Here is a 22,750-nt window from a genome sequence, read left to right on the forward strand (position 1 = left end):
AAAGGTTTTGTGTGCATTTGTCCCCACAGGCTTGGAAAAGAGAGATGCAATTGAGAGTATGATTTGCTCTTCATGCTCCTGTCACTAGCGCTTTGTGGCAGTGTTCCTTAAAAGTTGAGATGGAACCAAAACATAATTTAGAATCAATGTTGATTAGCTGTGATGTGGAAAACCTTCAGACAGACTTTGTTTGTTCTGCCTCTAATTACAGTACAACTTTGATTAAATGAATAAATAAATAAATATTGAGGCATAGGCTCTTAAAAGTGGGATAGATATTAAAAATCAAAAGTACTACAATAAACCAAATGGTGGCAGCATCATGGTCACAGTCCAGTTCACAGTAGCAGCTGTTGAAAAGCTGTGCTTACTTCAAAGGGTGAAAATGTTGTCTGTTAGAATATATCAGGAATGCAAAACAACCTTGGTTGTACTTGATAGAAACACACGTTATTTTAGCTTTATTTTAGGCATTATTCCTTCCTAGCGATGAAACTAGCCTGCGAACACTTCACAGGGAACGGTCCTGAGAGTTAGATGCCTCTGTGAATGTAACACTGAGACAACAAAGCAAGTTTTCATAGCTGAAATAGTTGACTATCTAGTTTCCTAAGCAATCTGCGTATTTTTTTCTGTGGCCCTTACTGAATACTTGCAGATTATGAAAAGCTGGTTAATCTGTAGGGTATGTGCTCTATAAGGATGGCTGGCCCATGCAGACATGTGCAAGCCAGGGATGGACAACAGGGGCTTTGCAAATCCCCACAAAGAGCTGGGCGCTCATTGTTCAGGCTGCAGAATCATTTCTCAAATGAAACAAAGCTGAAGAAGTGCCAAATACCAACCCTTCCCAATTTGGCTGTTATATATGGTAGTGTCTTCCTAACCAGTTGACTGCTGCGGCTGGGGAAGTCATCATATCCTTAGGAACACTCAGATTGTTTGGACCCTGACTACACAAAATTATTCTGAAGATAGCAAGGGCCAAAATTGCTAACTGTGCTCAGACTGAGCATACTAACTATGTTCAGAATGCAAGAAAGATTAAGGGAAGGATGCAGAATTGTCCAAATGCTGCAGCTACAGCTCAGGAATTCCTGTCTCATTCTGCCTAAGAGCTCATAACTGCTTCAGGAAACAGTTCTTAGAGTCATGTCCCAGTTCCTGGTTGCCTTCACTATGATGTCCCTAGTTACTGGCTGAAGTGGTGAACGTGTATAGATTGATCTGTGCAAATGCAGCAGCTAAAGTAAAAAGGCACATGGATGGCAATAAGCTATTTGGTTTAGACAAAATGAGCACCCAGGCCAGGATACATGGTATACAGCTGTAACAGGACAGCACTGAATTTCTCTCAACATTTTCTGATTTCCCAGGTATGCCATCATAAATGATGACAGGTCTAAGGCTCAGTCCCTCACGACCAGCTGCAAACTACAGAAACTATTACTACTTATTTAAGTTACTGCACTCCGGATTCCTCCTGGCTTTGTGGTATGTGCATTGGGCCATGTTAGGGCCACAGCAATCCATGGAAAAGCCTGGATGTCCTGAGGATCCAGCACCAGCTTCTGAAAGGAGTAAGTTAACTTAAACTTGGATATTGCTGATGTATCAATTTTATCAAATTTGTTCTCTGCAGCAGGTCTTGAAATCTGTAATGCTTCTTTTGGATGAACCACTGATTAAAGTCACATTTGTGTAAAACCATACTGCTTTTCTACTTGCTTAGTTAATATGCTAATCAGGATGAAGCCCGTATTATTTCCTGTTACCTAAAAGTTAGCTTCTGATAAGAGATTTAAGGATATTTCATCCAATTAAATTGGCATGATTGTACCTGCCATTTTTAATATTTAAGCTTAGCTCTGAATTAAAGTGAAACTGAAAAATATATATAAAACCTGAAATCATAAGGGCTTTGTAGCATCTGGTTTTAACGAATTTTCATGATTTTTGTAGACAGAACAACATGATAGGAGAAATCTTTTTTCTTCTCTTTTTAGATTTTTTTAATAAAGTGTGTGTGATGCTGAAGTAAAAAAACATTTCTCTCTGAAAATTAAACAGCCAGCAGTCAAGGCTGATTCTTTGAAGTCCACTGCACAAACTTTACCAACTCCCTACTTAATATTAGCTAACCAACAACTGAATTAGATATTCTATACTATTCATGAAAATTGAGTTATTCCTATAGGTGGGGAAAGAGAACATCAGAATTATATAGAGACATTAAGTGAATAGTTCTCCAATAAATAAAAAAAGTTCAAGAAGTGTTTTCAGTACTGTAAATCAGTTTTATTTAAAAAATAGAGTCCAAACATTGTTTTTTATAAGATGCAACATATATACTGTTTCCTACAATTGAAAAACAAAACCCAAAGCAAAACTATATTCATAATTACAGTGTCATTCCAACACGGAATCAGCAATACTCCAGTGATACTCTTGTAATTCTTTAACATTCCTTTCCCACTTCATCAAAGCATAAGAATTAATAATTATTAACACTCTGACAGCCAAAGGGCCTGTCTAGTGTCATCCATTTTCTGTACTTTACTAATGAACTTCGTGGTAGAGGTTGCTTCAAATATACATTAGAAGCTGAATGTAACTGAACACAGTTCATGCAAAACAAAGGTACAATACTTAACTAGCATAATCCAAAGCTTTTTGTTCCCTTGTTTAGTTTGACATCTTTGAAGTCCAACTGCTTGAACATGAGGATTGAACTGAGGCTGCATAAAGTGAGCACTATATACTAAAGTACTTATGTAACTCTCAGATCGATCAGGCTACGTGACTACTTTGAACTCTAAAAATTCAAATAAATACTTCAGGCTGAGATCTATGTCTCTTGGAGTCTATTCAGTAACTTCTGCAACGTATCTAGGACTACAGATGGAGAACAGTGACTGATAATAGCCTTGTTACAGGGAAATACATTAAATTATTACATCAGAACTGCATTTTTTGAGAAAAGCGTGTTATTAATTTAAATTAAGAGTGTTCCCCATCCAGCTACTCAAGCTAAATCATCAGTGAAGACTGTATTATGGAGGAAATTAAACTGAAAACTTACAGCCTATTACCGATCTCTGGAAGTGTTTAAAGTGCTAAGTTTTCTAATTAGCAAAGTCTATTCAGTTTCAAAACCTCTTAGATGTTTAAACCATTCCATCTAAAGAGGAATGCTTTTGATAGAAAGGAGTTGGATCCCCACTTACCTGCCATCTGTTTAGGGGATAGTCACAGGGTCAAACTGCGCACGCAGCAAGTGCATAAATCTCAGTTCCTTCTGTTGTTGTTTCTTACAAACCTCCACGCTGGTTTTATGGACTGAGTTTGAGCTAAGACAAGTGAATTTGTATTCATGGCCAGTTTTACCTCAGTTAGGTGACATCATGTCTTTTTCTCAGGAAATGACAATTTTTTCGGTGTTGATACACCATCCTGGTTCCCGTTAGAAAACATTGCCCTCAGTACTATTAAAGCTCTTCAGAGTTAGCTCTACCATGGACTTCATGCTAATGCACCATGGACTGAAATTTCCTGGGCTAATAGAGAAGGATCTAGATCCCTACTTTTTACTGACATACATGATGCCTTGAGCTTGATTTCAAATAGCAGATAAAGTCACTTCTCAGTTTATTTCTCTTGTCTTACGAGCAGAAGAGGTATTTCAGTGTTCAAGAGGAGGGAGTACACAGACTTGTGTCCTATGTCAACATAAAGAAAGATGTAGAAAGTGTTCATTAAACATGTATGTAATAATATTGATCTATAAAAGTGAAAAGCAGAACACAGACCTTCAGTTTGGTTCTTGAATTCAGAACAGGGTTTCCCTCAAAAGTCAGCCTATTTATCTTTGTCCAAATCCCTTAGGTTCTGGTTGTGGGTATGAACTGACATTTGTACTAAACCGCATTTGGATTTAGTTGTGGCAATGCACTGATTTTATGATGGCATCACTGTTCAAATGAGGCAATTCAATGTTTATGAGCTTGGTTGTTGACTTGGTAGGCTTTTTTTATGAGTCTGGCTGATGACAGCTTCACAAAAAGACATAAGAAACAACAACATAATGTTATATTTCCTATTTTCAGAGGGAAAGGGTTGTTCTGTTCTGTAGTTTATGTAGTTTTAACAATCCCCTTTAATACATTGTACTGCAGATGCTCAGTTAACAAAAAGTACACACTGAAATATTTGTGGGCTTTGGCCAGAGATGCATATATTTATGTCAGTCTGTTGTAAACACTAATGTTAAATGAAGTACTTAGCAGATTAATATTATCCATTTGCTTCCATTTCTTTTACTTAAACAATTTGGGCCATACTTTGTGTAAATGCTGTGGCAGTGAATACACATGCCAGAAGGTAGCAGGGACATTGGAGGTAAGAGGAGGAAATTGTGACATGTAACTTTGGGCATCTAATTGAGGGTGCACCTGGCTAATTGTCTCTGTTGAGGGACACAGTAATGGTGCACATCATTGCCTGCAAGTTGAATTAACAGTTTGGCTTCTGTCTGGAGTAAGCAACAGGCTCTTCTGGTCTGAAATGATTTCCCTCACCTTTGTCCATGAAGAACATCTGGACACAATGGATTTTCTCTATGAATTTGAATAAACATACCAGAGGTCTTGGATGCCTAAATGAAGGGTCTAGACTCTGGGAGGGTCTGAAGGGAATTGAAGGCATATAAATTGAGATGCAACCTGTCTCCAGTCTTTAAGCTTATAGGTATAAAGCAGTGTGGATTGTATGTTACTGAGGGTAGAATTTGGCCTTCTGTTACTAATAGCAGTATTGACTAAAGTGCGAGTATATTAACACAGACAATCCTGATACTGTGCATCTTATGTAGGACTACGTAAAGGGTTTAGGAAAAATTAGCATTTTTACCTGACTGACTTGGAGATCAATAAATAAAGATTTGTTATTGTTGTTTGCATTCTCAGTCCTTTTGATCTTGTCCAGCCACAGTGATGTGGGAATGGATTCCATAGTCCTACAACTGGCAGGTGCATAAAGAGTAGATCTGCTACAAAATATGTCTGTTACTATTAATTTAAGTTCAGCAATCTCTTGGCAAGTGAAGGCGAATGCCAAGAAATAGCAATGATGAACTAAACTAAGAATCAGCTATCAATAGAGAGCTTCATTAGTTCGTGAAAAAAGATGATGTACACAAGGGGAGACAGGTGAGGGATTCAGTCTATGTTACTAACATTGATGAGAGCTGGATAGCAGTCTCCCTTTAGTGCCTTTGAAAATTCCGCGACGGGTTTCTATATTTTTTCCTGTTGTCACAGCAAACCACACAATACTAAATATTACAGTACCTGTATGCAAAATTGCATAGTGAAATAATAAATCCTTACAAATAAGTCACATTTTGACATTAATAAATGGAAGCTGATTGACAGTAATGCTAAGCTGTATAAAATTCAAAGGACTAAAGCAGGCAGCAGGGGACATTAAGTTTTGATGTTAGTTGAAGTATGTTCTTGCCCCTTTAACTGCAGTCCTGATTCACTTAAATTTTACAAAAATAAATGAATATGACAAAATTATTCTTTTTAAAATATGATGATATTTTTTCCCTCATAAAAATGGTATAATTCAGTTGCAAATAAATAGTGATGATTTCAGTAACAAAAGCAACTGACATTACTCCTACACAATCTCTAGTTTGGAACACAAATCTTTACATCTGTTAACAGCTTATACATAAACAGTATCTTCTAGTCTTCACACCTGCCTTGAGAGTTACTGTGAACATTGATGTATCCCACTGGCACTCCTGGGTCTTTGTCTTTAAGCACCACATCACTTACACCCATGAACGCTCCAACTGAGCTGTTGGAAATCTCATTAAGGAGACACAGCTTGATGTCTGCAGCTGCTCAGAGCTTCTAAACTGCCTTCCTCATTAAATAAGTGCCATCCTGCATACACTCTTCTGTCAGAGGCATATTGGGCCATTCCTCATACACATCACATTTTCCCTTTAAAAAAAATTAAACATCAAACACAGCCTTTGTGTTAATCTAGAAGGCATTCCTTTGGGGTTACTTCCTTCTTCCTTTACCAGTCTAGTTAAACATGATAGATTCAGGGTCCTGGTTTGCCATTTGAGCCATATGTCTTAATACATCCTTTTTAGTTATGATACCCAGCAGCCTCCTAGAAGAGAAAAAGAAAGGGAAGGTCAACAATCTGATATATGTCATATATCATCCACTTTCCCCCCTGTTCAGCCACAGGGACATTTTGTGAGAGCCTTCATGGAGTCCATCTTGTCCATTCCCCAAAGATTATCTTTTATACAAAGTATTCTCACTTCATGTATTTTTACTATCCTAGCATGATCATTAAATGAAATACTTCGTGTTGTTATCTCTTTTTGTTGGGAACATGGCTGAATGAGGAGCTACAGCTACTGGCACTTTATACAAAAAAGTAATGAGTTTCCTTAGGCTCAGGCTGCAGAGGATGAACAGCACAAATCTAATGCACCAGTGCCCTGAGCTAGAGTATGGGGTTTAGTAATACACGAAATAAGCTAAAGCACAGACTTTCCAAAACTCTCACTGTCTGACAGCATAATTCCTTCAAATTTAAGTGGTAATTTCTCCTTTATGTGAACCTAAAAGAATTACATCTGTCAAAAAAGATGAACTCTATGGGATGTCTGACATCAAGAGTAAAAAATTTCCTAACCTTCAGTACTCAAGTGCTTTTATTTCTAGTCCACTGAATTTCAAAACTATGGGTTTTGTTACAGTTTTTCCACCTTTCATATCTTGTAAGTGCTGGGACTGAAAATCAACATTTCCAAATCCAAGCACTTAAAATCAGAACCTAAATCCGTGTCCTGATCATGGTCTTTATTTTCTTAATGCTGAGGACACTGCATTGATAGTAACAGCTGCAATATATTTACATAACTAAAAGGCTTTTTGTAGATGACTAAATTTTAGTCTTCCCCATTTGAAAACGATGGCTTTGGTTTTGCTATCCTGTTATAAAGTTTCTTGTTACCACTGGATCAGGGGATGAGCAGTAGCCCCAAAATAGCTCAGATCCCATTGGAGTTACAAGATGTTATTTCTGATGCACATGGTACAGATTTTTACTCTTCTAATTTCATGTTTGCTCACAATTCTTTGTTTCTTGTGGACTTTCAGCTAATATGCCTTCCATTTTCCTTTAAAGAAAGCTGAGCAGGTTAGTTTTCCTCCACTGACATTTTTGTCACAGTCTTCACTAAAATTTCATCTAGCTGGATGTCTAGGAGAGGGCACATCCTTTGCAAACAATACTACTTTCCAGATCTGCCTCTATTGATAACTGAATGATAGTGAGACTCAGTTTATTTTGTAGTTATCTTTACCTAATCTAAATTACAATTTGAGAGAACAGAATGAAACGTGACATCCAGCAAGAACCATTTTGGTTCTGAGTCTGACTTCTTTTGCTGCCCTGGAGAGACAGTGGGCAAGTTTCCCTTATTCTTCCATACACAAAACAGACAAAAATCAAGATGTTCACTTGACTGTCACAGAGGTGCTGAATAATTAGCTACCATCTATACTTTGCTTTAAACAGGAAGAACAGTGGTTTTATTAATGCTGAAGAAAATCTCCTCAGATTCTGTAAGCCTGCCTGACTCAACTCCTACTCACCCACTGCGAGTGACAAGACACTGCCGGAGTCCAAGTTTCCGGAAAATATCTACCACAGTCTCCATTGGTGTGTGATCAGTGACAGTAAAAGGGCTCAGGTTGAGAATACGCCGCAGCTTCAGTGGATGGGGACTGTTGGGTGGCAGTTCTGGGGGGTTTTCAGTGAAATACACTATGGAGTTGCTCACCACTCCATCCTGACGCTGTCGTGCATTCTCTGTACAACAGAAAGATCAAGATAGACAATGAGTTAAGCTTGATAACAAAACAAAAGAAAATGAAAAAAAAAATCCTTCTTTGGAAAGCAAACATTGTAGTAGCTAAAAACTACTTTAACATACTGAGGTCCTGGAAGCTGAGATTACAGATCTCAAACTTTTCTTCGAGACATTGTTCCCTTCATGCAAATATGATATTTTTACAAACGCATCATTTTGCTTAGTTGGGATAACGCCTTTCTGAATAAATACATGGCTCATTGCATTCACAAATATCACTAATCCAGTTTCTGTCGATTTCAAATTATTATATGTCCTATCCTCCATTGTGAGAATCACAACAGAAATTACTACTATATACCCAAAGGAGCGGATTCAACAGCCTGTGTACAGTCCCAGCTGGTTTGGAGCCGTATGTTTGGTCCAAGAGTTCTTGGCAAAGTGGGGGAAATCTAGGCATGGTGAATGGATTTATGAACAGAAAGCTAGGAAAAGACAAATTCACATCCCAGGGTCCCAGGGGCAGCACACTTCTCTGGCACACAGTGTGAATTTTGTGGGGCTTGCACTTCTTTCCTTAAACAGAGTTTGCATACCTAGATTTTAAAAGAGCAGGAAAAAAATCCTACTTATGGGAAAATAATGAAGGGAAACCCAACGTATATTAGCAAAAGAGTTTAATAGATTTTTCTCAACAACACTTACATGACCACTTTCAAAAGTTCAAAAGCTATCATTCATACTCTGATCAAACTATGAAGTGAACTTTACATTACCTCTGGACTGTACATGATCAGTATGAGCTGCATTTTTTTCAATTAACGATCATTACCTTGTAATATTTCTGGAATTGGAGCAGTGCTGGCTAATATCAGTTTAGTATATGATTTTTCAGCCTTCTCACCCCACATATCACAAGCCCTATGGCAATTTATAGGACTGATGCTAACCTTGTCTCATCTTGTTTTGATTGATACATCTAATTTCAAGTGTGAATATGGCTGCACTGCTCTTTGATATATGATCTGTGGTAAGAGGTAACATTAATCAAACTGAAGGTAACTCCCACCCTTTGATAAAGTCCCTTTACAGCTTGGTATTTCCTTCACCAAGCCACACCCAAAACCATAGGCCCAAGCACTTCTGTTACCACATTTCTAGCCCCAAGGCATCAATGACCCTGGACAACAGTGATTACTGAAAGCCATGACCACACTCCTCAAAGTCAAACATCTCTCTTGAGAAATTTGAATGATTGACCCAATTCAGTGGCATCAGAAAAATGGTGGACTTTTTATGTAGTCTTAATGGATGGGGGAGTTGTTAAGGTAAAACAGAAGAACAGATCATTTTTGCAGTCAGTGAGTGAGGAAAACAGATATAGCTTAACAGAAAGAGCAAAGCAAATTGATGATAATGTCTAGTTTTACAGAGTAATCTATGCAGAAGACTCTTGTAGTCAGACAGTGAATTAGTTCTCTCAAAGGTGAAACAGCCTCTCATATTCAGGAGTTCACAGTTCACAGCCTATATTAACTATGTTGCTCCCTCAACTCCACACTGGGAAAAGTACATTATACAGGCCATCTGGTTTGTGTTCAAGACTCTGCCTTTTCATCGAAGCCTCTGAAGCTGGCTAACTTTAAGAAAAGCTTTACAAGGTCAAATGCTCCCCCTTCCATAAGTTTGTAAAGTAGGTGCCATCTAAAATGTAGACAAATTCCAAGAGGATGAGTTTGCCCACTTGACCTGCCTATCCACTCCATAAGGACCAGTGGAAGGATACTGTCCTGAAGGTGCTTCTGAGTAACTGGAAGAGACATTGCTATTCACTGTACAGAGACTGGATGCATTTCTAGTGCATGTTTGGTGCTCCACTTGGTAAGAACGAAATGATGTAAATGTAAATCACAAGCCGTGTATAAACAGGTATTTGATGCAGGCCTTAACACCTATTGTCTTCATCCAAGAATTCAGTTGCATGAGGGTATTGGAGCACTTCCCCAGAGTATTCCCAGGGTCACCACACTGCTGATGCACAATTTATTGGGCCAGAGAAAGAAACTGAAGATTCTTGGTTGAAAGCGTGTCTCTGCATAGTGAAAGCATTGTCATATAAAGGCACCAAAGCTAGTTTAAATTAAGAAGGCATCTTGCAGGGCACAACGCAGTGAAAGAAGAGATAGTGTGCTGTGGGCCTGACTGTTTTACAGAAGACCTCATTCCCTGGCTGCAGTGCTGCACAGATGGGTCTTATAATGTTCCCAGACGTAACTCCAGTATCTCTGGATGCTGTCAGGCTGGCCAGGAGATAAGAAACTAAACAGAAGAATTAAAGATGTTTCATCACACATGAGGTTTGTCTCTTGGCAAGTAATTTTATAGTTTAAGGAGACTTAGTGTACAGCTCCATGAGAAGAAAGCTGAGGTGAAGGTTTGCAACACATTAAATACTCTGTGGTAATGATGAGCAATGACTTCTTCTGCAACAAATGCAAAGCAACTTTGGCCTTCAGTGGAAAAGGATTAGCAATCAAAAAGTTGTTATCGTGGTGCAAAACCAGTGTTTTGCCCTGTGCTGTACTGAAACCGTATACTATGTCTTTTGGAAAAGTGAAAACAAATCCAGGTTTTAAGTCACAGAGACACAAACCAGAATGGAAGTATCAACCACTTATCATAGAGTCAGCATAGAACAACTTTAGGAGCTGTCATATTCAACCCAAGAGATGAAGGGTCACCAAAGGTCACTGACAGCTGAGAATTTTAGGAAAACTTATCTATGCAGAGACATTTTGAATTTTAAATCTCAGTTCTGCCTTAGATCCTATGAAAGATGCTTTTAATTAGATCTGGTCAGGAAAGAGTACCTTTTCCTCTGGAAAACATTGATGTCGAAGAACCAGTTTTTGAACAAGAAAACATTTTTATATAAAATGCTTGCTGAGCTTATTTTTAACTGGTTTCTTTGTTATCGCTGCCTAGCCAGACATTTTCACACCTCTCCTAGCAAGTCCGTTCAACTACGTTGCCATTTATAACCTGAATCAAAAGACTCAGTTCCTCAGACTTCTCTGACTTGCTTCAGACAAGAGTCTGATGTTTCTGCTTTTAAAGTGAGGGCTCTGCATCTTCACTTCTCCAACTCACATACCTCCCTGCAAGGGAAACACGAAAGGCTATAAAGTTAGGGTGGCAGCAAGTGTTTACACCATGACATGGCACAGACAGTGCCATGACATGGCCAGACACAGAGAAGGCCAAACATATGTAATTAAGTTGGGGTTTTTTTCTCATAGGGGAATGCAGAAGGCATTTGAAAATCATTAGCAAAAGCAGGATAAGATACAAATTATTTTATAAATTATATCAGCTCTTAGCATTTACTGATTTGGTGAAACTTCAGACATGTATTTACTTCTCTATCTTGGCCATACAAGGCATCTTTTCTTACTACCAAAAGAAGATTAGCCCTCTGAGAAAATCAGGTTTTTTCAAAGAGGTATTGGAGCTAGCAGCCTCAGACTTAATCTTGGTGTCTTTAAAATCCTCTCATACTGAGACTGGTGTACAAGATTATAACTTCATGGAGATTTTCTTTTTTTTGCTTGTTTTTGGAGGAGGTAGGAAGGATCAATCTGGGACAGTGGATTTTAATGAAAAAGTGAGATTCCCACACTCCTTGGAAGTTAAATTACAATTGTACAATTAGGGGAGTTGTAGAATTGGCAGTAAGGCCTGTTCTGCTTTCCTGTGTTTTGAGAAATTAGTGATATAACTAAATGCAAAATGACTTCATTTTATAATCTATTGTATCTAACTGAAGCAACAATTACACCACAGAAATGAAAAAAAATAAGAAAATAATTTCTTACTGAAAAGAATTCTGCACTATACCTTACAGGGAGAAAACTAGATTCTGTCACTTTTTTTCTTTTTCTGCATGTAGTATTGATGCAGCATTGGTGACTTTCTGCTATGGGATGAGATGACAGGAATGTCCTTAAATAAAAGAATATAAATTTTAGGTCTAATCACTTAGGCAGAGTCTTTATACATCCAGGAGGGCAAAAATAAATACACATTAAAAAACATGTTCTTTAAAGAGCGCTATTTCAAATCCTATTTTAACTTTATAAGAAGTTAGCAGGAAAGTGGCCCTCTGAAATAGCCCTGATTTTCCATTTATGGGTTTTCTTTTCTGAAGAATATAGCAGTTTCCAACGGACACAACAGCTTTTTAAAGGTGCCTAAAATACAGGCATGAAATCAGTCTACACAGAGAGGAATTATTCCATGACAAGGAGATTTGGACATGACAGACATTCCACTCCCCTGCAAAGTATAAGGCAACCATGCCCAGCCGGCAGCCCCCCTGCCCAGCTGACACTCAGCACCACAGGAGTGCCAGAATTGGGCACAGAGTCTGGGGCTGGTTTGCCAGACTCGCAGACCTCTGCAGTTCTCTGTGCCTTGGGTATGGAGAAGGTAGGAACACTTGCTTTCATTCAATATATCCATCCTTCCAATCTCCACTTAGTCATCAGGACAACCAGGAAAGGACCTAATGGGTCAAAACCAGTAATGACCTGGATAGGGCTCTCAGGCAACCAGCCAGCTATCCACTGGATGCTTGACAAAACTCAGCCATCTTTACCAAACATCTTCCACTGAAAAACTTTCCACCTCTAGTGCAAAGGGTTTGCATGCGAGAAAAAGTGAGATATTGCGACAGGAAGAAGCACAGGGACTTGCACTTCATCACAGGATGACAAAGATTCACAACTGTCCCAGCTGCTACCAGTAACCCATGGATACTACAGGAAGCTCAGAACTGCAGTGGCTTTTCATGTGGTTCCAACAAAACTTCTAGGCATTTGAGTTGAGTTTCATAGAATCATAGAATAGCCAGGTTGGAAGAGACCCACCGGATCATCGAGTCCAACCATTCCTATCAAACACTAAACCATGCCCCTCAGCGCCTCGTCCACCCGTGCCTTAAACACCTCCAGGGAAGGTGACTCAACCACCTCCCTGGGCAGCCTGTTCCAGTGCCCAATGACCCCTTCCGTGAAAAATTTTTTCCTAATGTCCAGCCTAAATCTCGCCTGGTGGAGCTTGAGGCCATTCCCTCTTGTCCTGTCCCCTGTCACTTGGGAGAAGAGGCCAGCACCCTCCTCTCTACAACCTCCTTTCAGGTAGTTGTAGAGAGCAATGAGGTCTCCCCTCAGCCTCCTCTTCTCCAGACTAAACAACCCCAGCTCTCTCAGCCGTTCCTCATAAGGCCTGTTCTCCAGCCCCTTCACCAGCTTCATTGCTCTTCTCTGGACTCTCTCCAGAGCCTCAACATCCTTCTTGTGGTGAGGGGCCCAGAACTGAACACAGTATTCGAGGAGCGGTCTCACCAGTGCCGAGTACAGAGGGAGAATAACCTCCCTGGACCTGCTGGTCACGCCGTTTCTGATACAAGCCAAGATGCCATTGGCCTTCTTGGCCACCTGGGCACACTGCTGGCTCATGTTCAGTTACTGTCAACCAACACTCCCAGGTCCCTCTCCTCCAGGCAGCTTTCTAGACAGACTTCTCCTAGTCTGTAGCGCTGCATAGGGTTGTTGTGCCCCAAGTGCAGGACCCGGCATTTGGTCTTGTTAAACCTCATGCCATTGGTCTCAGCCCAGTGGTCCAGCCTGTTCAGATCCCTTTGCAGAGCCTCCCTACCCTCCAGCAGATCGACACTTCTACCCAGCTTAGTGTCGCCCGCAAACTTGCTAAGGGTGCACTCAATGCCTTCATCCAGGTCATTGATAAAGACATTGAACAGGGCTGGACCCAGCACTGAGCCCTGGGGAACCCCACTTGTCACTGGCCTCCAGCTGGATTTCACACCATTTCCCACCACTCTCTGGGCCCGGCCATCCAACCAGTTTTCCACCCAGGAGAGTGTGCGCCTGTCCAGGCCAGAGGCTGACAGTTTCTGAAGCAGAATGCTGTGAGAAACTGTGTCAAAGGGTTTATCTCTGTTGTCTCTAGCAGAATTGTATTGGGAGTGGTGGCAAAACAAGCCCACAAAAGTCAAGTTCACAGAAGTCTACTAGATAGTATAGTACACTAGAAAAGCTTCCAGCTATGGATTTTTCAACTAGTAAAAGCCAGACTTGGAGGGAAAAGTTAGGTTTGGTTCTTATTTATCAATTCTTTAAGGTGAACAACACTGGTAGCTACCCTATCGAAATTCCTATAAAAATCAAACATATATACATTGACACTCTACTCACTTATTGCAAGAATCAGCTCCCGTCTCTGTGCAAATCCAATAAGTCTCTCTGAGTCTTTTGAAACCACTACTGGAAAGCCATTGTAGTCAGTCTCCTTGATTAGCGTCTCAACATCCTCCACCGTCATACTGTCCTGCGTCAGCACAGAGAGAGGAGCTTCACCACGCCTTGGTCTCATGACATCAGTTGCTAGGGTTCGGTGGGTGAATTCATCCTTCACATCCAGAAAGGGGTAGCCGTTCAGATGAATGTGAGCTTCATAGATCCCTTCTTTCCCAAAGGCATCTGCCACCCACTTGCTTGTGACAGCTGCAGCCATAAGCGGTACAATGTACTCCAGGCCTCCAGTTAGCTCAAACATAATGACCACCAGAGAGACTGTCATTCGGGTAACACCACCTGCCAACAAGGAAAGCAGTCAAGTTTCCCTCAGGGCACTGTAAGTCCACATACGAATCAACTCATTTATATTTTTGAATCTTACACTCAAAAAGGCATAAGATTGTTCATGCTAAGAACTTCGTAAAGTATTTTGGGGCTTATTTTACTCAAGAAAGAGATTTTTCATTTACTACAAAATTCATCAAAAAGATTGCGTGAACTTGCTCAATCCAAAGAAGCTAACATTGAAAAGCAAATAATGAATACAAAAGACTGAGCTATCAAACCAGAAAACATGCCAAAAAACTCAGCTGTACTGGATACCTGAGAAAATAAAGCTGAATCCTGCCAATAGTCCTCTAAAATGACTCAAAGAATCAGCTATGTACTATGACTGGGACAGGTAGGAGCACTGGGAGCCGGCCTTCACATTGGTTTACCTGTCAGATTCATACTAAAGAGAAAGCTAAGCATCATCTTTGGGCATGCCACAGTTACAAAATCCTATGTAAGGACAATTTAGGGCCACTGCAAGAGCTATGTTACAGCTTAAACCCTAGCTTTTGGTATCAGTATAACATATAGTTTGAACAATATACAACTTGCTTCAAGTCTATCTAGGCACGCAGCTGCAGGCAGGGATATAGCTGTATTTCTCAATCTAGTCTTTCTGTATTAATTTCATAAGCAATCTCTTTACTCATTCGGTTTACATTAAAGGATAAAAACAATCACATAATTGCAGACAAGCGTGTATGTATCATTGAATTATTAGGTAACATTTCTTTGCCTCTGTTCAAAAGGTAAATGTAATAAATCTGCTGGTTTTAGCTTCAAAATACAGGACCATTTTAGATGAGAGAAATCAGAAACAGATCATTAAAAAACACTTTTAATCTAGAAGCATACTGAAAAATTAAATTGCTTATAATTTAACAAAATGAATCAGAAGCAACTTTCATTTGAGGAATGCCTTAAACTTCTGACTCTGAAAAGCTGAGCGCATGCCAAAGTAAGGATCATTTAATACTCTGTACCTCTTACTCTAAGCAACAGTAAGAGGTCTTGGGCTTAAGAACTAGCAGCAACCATTCTACTGATTGTCTCATCACACTATTAAAATCACTGCACCTTGATCTGGAACTTTCAAAAGAGGAAGTGATTGCTGACTAGCAGGTTAACAGGAATATCAGAGCAAAATTTTGTGTATAATCTCTTTTATGAACATTTTCTACAGATAATTTGTGGACAAGAGGAAGTGCTTCACTGTTTTTGACAGTAAGAATCATCCTAGATATTTCTATATGTCTACACTGCTGTAGCTGTTCACATCAAAAGGGTTGATCCAGACTGTCTTTATAATCTCTGGAGAAAAATAAGAACTTCTGAGGCCAAATTCATCTGTTCATTTGCCTGGTCTATTGCCAGATGAGGCTGATCTTTCTCATTTTTCTGTTTTTACTGTGTAGGGTATCAACACAACTAGCTCAGATGTTGATGTCTACGTTACTGATGAAAAATTTAGACAAGAAAATCCCACCCTTCCTTCCTCTATAACTGATCACAGAAATGATCCTACTTCTCTAACATGAGACTCCAAAACTGAAACTTTTCCATCTCTTTTCTGAGTATGTCTTTCATTTCAAATCTACCCAATTACATTAATCATGTGTTATGCCTCCCCACTATAATTTCATCATCTAATGACAGTATTAACAACAACAAAAAGAGGTAGAGCATACAAGTACAGAAGGGGAAAGATACAATCAGTTAAAAATGTGTTCAGATGATATGCTTGTAACATTCCTGTTGCATCTATGACAAGAAATTTGATATGTGAGGTATTATTCAATGAACTTGCTTTAATAGTTAACAGATCATTCCTGTTATATCCAATAAATCCTATTGATTGAATGTAATCAGATATTGGCCTATGGTCAAAACAAAAAGACAGCACAGTCGACCATATTGTGACACAGCCAAAATAGCACCCAGTACTTTTACCTCCGTGTAGCTTAAAATTTGACCAGAACTGGGAATTTTGTTTCCTGAGCTGACAGAGAGCACAGTCTAAACAAGGAATTAGCTTTTGTCCAGCTAGAGTGGATTTCATTAAACCAAAAGAGGAAAAAAAAAAAGTAAATACCACTTTTCCTTGGAAACTCTAGCTTAAATTTAATTTCTTTTCTTTCCCTTTATGTGCTTTTGCACAATTACTGCAAGCCTCTTTTTTTGATTGACAGATCATGGGAGAGACCATTTAAGGAAGCTGTCCATACTTTAGCCCATCACATCTATTAAGTTCAGATTCCAGCTGATAATGCTGTAATTCCAGCATTACACCTAACACAAGCAGAAAGCCCTGATAAACAACTTGTTGGTGCCCAAACATCAGTGTTATCCACACAAGAAGGAAATGATCAGCAGTTACTATACCCAAGCAAGCTGCCGCTCCCACCATAGCATAAAGTCCTGGCGTGACACAGTCTGCCCCAGGTCTGCACCAGTTCCTGAAGATGATCCAGTCATGATGGTGATACGCCAGCTGCTCTACTCCAATCCCAACCATCCTGCCAGCGATTGCCCCAACAGCCATGCTGGGAATGAAGAGACCTGAAGGGATCTGGAATAAAATATGGACACATGAGCACTTTGACAAAAATGACCAGTAATAAAATTGTTAAACAAACAATTTGTTATTAGTGATAACAGAATCCAGTTTACTCATTAAATGCTAGCTCAGAAAGCCACAACCTTTTGGCAGCCTACAGTGATGTTTTCTTTGCGGTCTGAGATAGGTAGGCTTCTGTAGTGACTGTGTTTGTGTGGTTACATGTGTATTAATAGCTTTATAAAATTTTAATGCATTTTTTAAAGTAATTTTGAATCCTACCTGCTGCATCATACTGACATTGATAGATAAATGGTGTTTCTCAATAACAGTCTGCTTTTAAAATCAAGACACTCCTGGATTTGCATGTATTGCTTTCTCAGCAGGAAATCAGGAGCTGCTGATGGTTTTGTCATAAGCTTGAGAATAAGCTTAACTGAAAATAACATCTTGATTTCAACCTCTGTCACACGGAGTATTTCACAGTTTTATTACTGCTGTTCCAGGCTAAATCAGACCAGATTTTAAATTAAGTGTGAAACACAGAATAAAAATTTAGAGAAAGGAGGCTCACTGCTCAGAGGCAGCTATTTCTTCATCTCAGTTTGCTATATATTTTCCAGTAAGTTCTGTGAATTATTTTCTCGTGTCTGCTATAAAGGCAAGTCACAAATCATTAAAAAACAGTACCAAAATGAAAAACTAAAAAAAAAAAAAGAAAAAGAAAATGAAAATGTACTTTGCCTTGGGTAAGTGTATTTCCCCTTAGATGTCCAGTGCACCTGTCAAGTTGGAGACAAATTTCCTTGTGGAGAAGACAACTCAGATTTGTTGCAAAGGCTTGAATGGAGATTTTGTTCATTTTAGAGGAAAGGTTGTTACATTTTTTTAACTCTGAAAATATACTCTGAGCTTCCTAGACAACTTCTGGGCCAAGGGCATTAAGGCTGATAGCAAGTCTTTAAACAAATGAACAAATGGCTGCCAGCCCCAGCACGAATCACTTTCTGCAGTGAAGGGCATCTCATTTCAAATCCTCCTTCAGAAATATTCTGCCTGTGCTTTAAAGTTCCCACTCCTTTTCCCTGTTCAGGAAATCAGCAGGACTCAGTCACTGGATCTAAGTGACCTTCTGCCACTCAGTAGTTCCTGCTATCACAGACATCCCAAATGGAGACAACACAAAAGAAAAGCAAATCTCCAACAACTTCCTACAATTTTGAGGGTAACAGGCCTTCTAAAAGATGGATCCTCAGTTTCAGCTCAGGTTTTAAGATAAAGATGAGATCCTTTAGCTTTGAGTGTGACATAACATATAGTTATAACATCTTCCCATCATCTGCTGCTACCAGATCTGGAACTAAATGCCCAGATAATGGGAGCTGTAGACAGATAGATGTGTTTTATATGGAATCTAGCAATCAGATATATAAAACTCACCACAAACAGCTTTGTATGTATTGAAAGCTTGGATAAATTATTCTTGGGCATTTCATCACCCATTTATGAGGAGGATGAGGAATGAAAGAAAAAATTTGCAAGTCCAGAATAATCAAATGTTACATCTGTCAGTCTTCCCACTCATTCTTTTCTTTTTTTTCCCCCAAGATACAGTGCTTAAAAAGATTAAAAATTAGAATTTTCAGCTACTTCTCTATTTTTTGTGAGGTTTAAAATGTTAAAATCAGTAAATTCAAAGCTATTACTTCTCTGAGCATTGTACCTTGGGGCACATTAAGAAATGAATCCAACAAGACAAACAACAATGTAAATAGTCCATATCCCTGAGAGAGCTGAAGGACAGCTGCAGTGGGAATCATCTGGAATTTGCTTACTGGCAAGAATTAAAATTCACACCCAGATTTCTTTTTCACTTAATAAAACTGCAGGTGGCTAGAAGGTAGAAAAGCAGGGCTCATCCCTTTGTTGTGACAGGGACCCACAGAGCAAAGCGCTGGTGAACAAGTGAACCAGAAGACATCTCAACTACATCTGTATGTCTGGGTGTAGGTCAGCAGCACACAAGCCCTTCCAGACAGACTAGAGCTGCTGTTGACGACCCATCTGTGCCTGCGCTGGTGACACAGCTTCTGCACCTGTCCCTGATTTACCTTCATGCCAAAAGTGAATATTGTGATGACAATTTTAAACACCAAAGCCAAGGCGAGCTGCCACATGGCAGTGTAGACTCCAGGGCCGGCAGGTCTGTCAGGAATGTCATCCACTGGCCGGGTCATGTTTGGGTCATTGATATAGTCACAGAGCTGTGAGGACTCCAGGGCACCGCAGTCATTGAAGAGCTCCGAGATCAGCTCACTGGTGCTCCGCCGGGTGTAGGGGTTGGGGTAGGCAATGATGGCAGTGATAGCTGTTATCACTATAACCTCCAGGACCGGGTATTTCCCAAGTCTGGTGGTTTTTCGCCTCCTGCACCAGGCGATGTTGCATCGGATAAAGAGGGTTCCCCAGAGGCCGCCAAAGACACCGAGCAGGATGAAGGGGAAGAGCTCAGCCATGTACCAGGGGGTGTGGTACTCCACGTAGAACAGGACCAGCCGGCTGTTTCCAAAAGGATTAATGGACCTCAGTGTGAAAGCAGCCACGAGAGCAGCAAAAAATGACCTCCAGAGGGTTTTAAGAGGAAAGTAGTAGCTAACCTAAAAGGAAACAGAGAACTTAAACACTCCACTGAGCATGAAAAAGGGTGTTTGCTTTAATTACTCACTGGAGCACTGTGCACAGTAAGCCATCACTGTGCGTTTTATCTCTGGCTCTTTATGTCTGGCTTTACTGGGAGCACCAGTGCTTACCACAGCCAGAATGTGTTCACAAAGATATCAGAAAAGGCATGTTCAGACATCAGACAGGGACCAGCAATCAGTGAAAAAATCAATAAATCAAAATCCAAGAGATGGTAAGACAGGTGCTCGGCAGCTTGGCCCATGCAACAAGCTGAGAAAGCTCAGCACAGTGATAAATTTCCCGATTAAATAATTCTATTTGTTTTGAAAAGGCCAGTGCTCTTCTTTTATTCAAATTATGCTAAAATACCTGGTAATTTCTTACTACTATAAATCAAATATTATTTTTGTCTTAGAAGAAAAATAAGCTTATAATTTCTTGTTACTAGAAATCAAACATTATTTTTGCCTTAGATGAAATAAAAGCATATAAATGTTTGAAAAATAAAGAGGAATATTAGAAAAAGGCATCAAATGAAAATACTTCTATTGAAGCAAGTGAACTGCCAGATCTCACTCACCTCTTCCAGGCTAAAAAGTACACCTCCAATTGGAGCCCCAAACGCAACAGAAACTCCTGCAGCTGCTGCAGCCGAGAGCACCTTCAAAGCAAGTATTTACATACAAGGCATGAGTCCTTTGAAACACTGAGTGTCTGGACAAGGAAATAAGAGATTATTTGAGCCAACCTCACCTCTCTCCTTTTTCCTTCATTCTTGCTGTACTTGGAGAAGAGGCTGCTGAAGAAGTTTCCACAGCAACAGGCCACATGGACTAAGGGACCCTCTTTTCCAAGACTGAGGCCTGAAGATACCACCAGAACCAAGGTGACTGTTTTGATTAAAAGTGTCCACTTTCCCAGGTAGCCCCTAATAATGAACCCACTCAAGATGGTTTTTATCTGGAAAGCAGGAAGAACATGTTGAAGAGTTGAAGAAACCTTTTCTACTGTGAACTTTCAAGTGGAGTTAAAACCCCAGCAGAGTTAAAGAAAAAATAATAAATTGCATACTGCTTGAGAAGAGACAGTGATAGAATGAAACCATAGGTAGGGCAACCTTCCCAGAGTGATAGCTGAGCAGGGGTTAAGCAGACCATTCTTTTACTGTTCTTATGGGTGGTCCCCTGCATTATTACAGAGTCTTACAGAGATCAACAGAAATACAAAACTGTTACATATATCCTTGGCTTACAGGATCAGAGTCAAATTAGACTCATCTTTAACAAAGCAGAAAAAAGCAAATAAACAACTACAGACTTTTCCCAGTTAAAACAAGAAAAAAGTTCTAAATATTTGGAATGACCATGCCATGAAAGCATGCAAGTATTATGAAATGAGAAAGCCCAAGAGGGTCTTATTTTTACATATTTCCTCTTAATTTTGCATGTGAGTGGCTAGAATAGAGCATAACGAATATGCATGATGTGCAGGCTGCAGGGTGGGATTTGGGTTTGGACTCTAGCCCTGGAAATGGACTGTAGCTGAGTATCACCTCGTATGACAGATTTACCACTCAGAAACTAGATTTACATATAACTATTAAAACTTTTAAAAAACATGTACAGATATATCAAATATGTAACAAACACACTCATGTGACTACTTTGAAACATGGAAATTATTTAGGTAATTCAAATTATTTGTGGTGGGTTTTTTTTTCCTATTGGCTATGAAATATTTGGATGCTTCTCCTAGAGATGAAGAAAAAAAGTATGCCAAGATTTCTAGAATTTGGGCTGTTGATTGTCTGCCAGATTCCTAAGGAGTAATCCCAGTGGTTCTATAGTAGTTTTAACCAAAGACTGCCCTGATTTAAAAGAATTTTGAGTGGTCACACTGTTTGAATTACAAGGTTCCTCATTTTAACAGCTTACACAGGGACTGAGGCTCAACATGTAAAATATTGAGAACAAGCAGAGATTTTGACTGCCATAATGCTGTCATGCAAGCATGAAATGGTGTAAAAGGACACCACCTGCGGAAGATAGATAGGCAGACAGTTTTCAGGCATTGCAAATGATAGGCATCTTGCATCTTCAATAGCTTAGGAAACCTTCGCTTTGTAGCCCTCCCTCTTTATTTTACTTTGGTTTAGTTTGAAGCCTAGCCTAGAAATTACTGGTTTTGTAAAAGACCCAAGTAATTTAATCCAAGGAAAATTCTATATAATCTTCTAGTGAGTATGTGCCTCAGCCATAAAAAGTTGGAGTCCACAAAATGATGACTGGGAGCCATTGATTTTTAATTCAAGCTTTGGCAATGAAGTACATACATTAACCTGTCACAGTGGCATTTGAATATTTTCTAATATGAAAAATTTAGATGGGCACCATAAAGGCACATTAGACAAAGAAACGAAGGCAGGTGTAGATGGAAATGTAGATGGAAAGACAGTCTTCTTGTTCCTATGCTGTCTCATAGTACAGTTCTGAAATAGGGAAAAGTGACTAAATATCTTTTCTTTGTTTTATTTGTTTTTTCAATATTCATCTACAAAGAAAAACTTACCTCTGGGATTCCAGAACCACAGGCATAGGGAGCAAACACTCTGACCAGGGAGACTGCCAGGAAAGCAAAACATAGAGCCCACATAATGTATAGAAAATAGTTTAGAATGTATGCACTTGCACCCTAGAAAAATAACAGTAACAAACATTGTTAGACAAATGCAGGTTGACAGATATCACAGTTCTACTAGGGATCACGATGGTATAGAGTCTGGTCTTTTCATTTCTGTGCTGGCTGCTGCTTTTCTTCGCAAAGGACAAGTGGCTTTATATACTCCAACATACTAATATATACCTAACGCAGTCCATATAGTTTGTTTGC

The 22,750-nt window shown here is 39.5% G+C and overlaps 1 protein-coding gene across 2 annotated transcripts in view; it reads right to left on the minus strand.

Moving 5' to 3' along the window:
• Positions 1 to 4,906: 4,906 nt before the first annotated feature.
• CLCN4 (chloride voltage-gated channel 4) overlaps positions 4,907 to 22,750 on the minus strand; it is a 42,091-nt gene continuing 24,247 nt past the window's right edge. For both annotated transcript variants that reach the window (XM_069875194.1, XM_069875205.1), the window contains exons 5-12: positions 22,430 to 22,552; positions 20,615 to 20,821; positions 20,442 to 20,522; positions 19,291 to 19,836; positions 17,005 to 17,191; positions 14,188 to 14,586; positions 7,695 to 7,911; positions 4,907 to 6,192 (exon numbers count right to left, since the gene is read on the minus strand). In XM_069875194.1, the coding sequence (XP_069731295.1) occupies positions 6,102 to 6,192; positions 7,695 to 7,911; positions 14,188 to 14,586; positions 17,005 to 17,191; positions 19,291 to 19,836; positions 20,442 to 20,522; positions 20,615 to 20,821; positions 22,430 to 22,552 (1,851 nt within the window). In that variant the 3' untranslated portion in view covers positions 4,907 to 6,101. The remainder of the gene's footprint in view (positions 6,193 to 7,694; positions 7,912 to 14,187; positions 14,587 to 17,004; positions 17,192 to 19,290; positions 19,837 to 20,441; positions 20,523 to 20,614; positions 20,822 to 22,429; positions 22,553 to 22,750) is intronic.

Source organism: Phaenicophaeus curvirostris, chromosome 1 (genome assembly GCF_032191515.1).
Source record: "Phaenicophaeus curvirostris isolate KB17595 chromosome 1, BPBGC_Pcur_1.0, whole genome shotgun sequence".
NCBI classification, from domain to species: domain Eukaryota; kingdom Metazoa; phylum Chordata; class Aves; order Cuculiformes; family Cuculidae; genus Phaenicophaeus; species Phaenicophaeus curvirostris.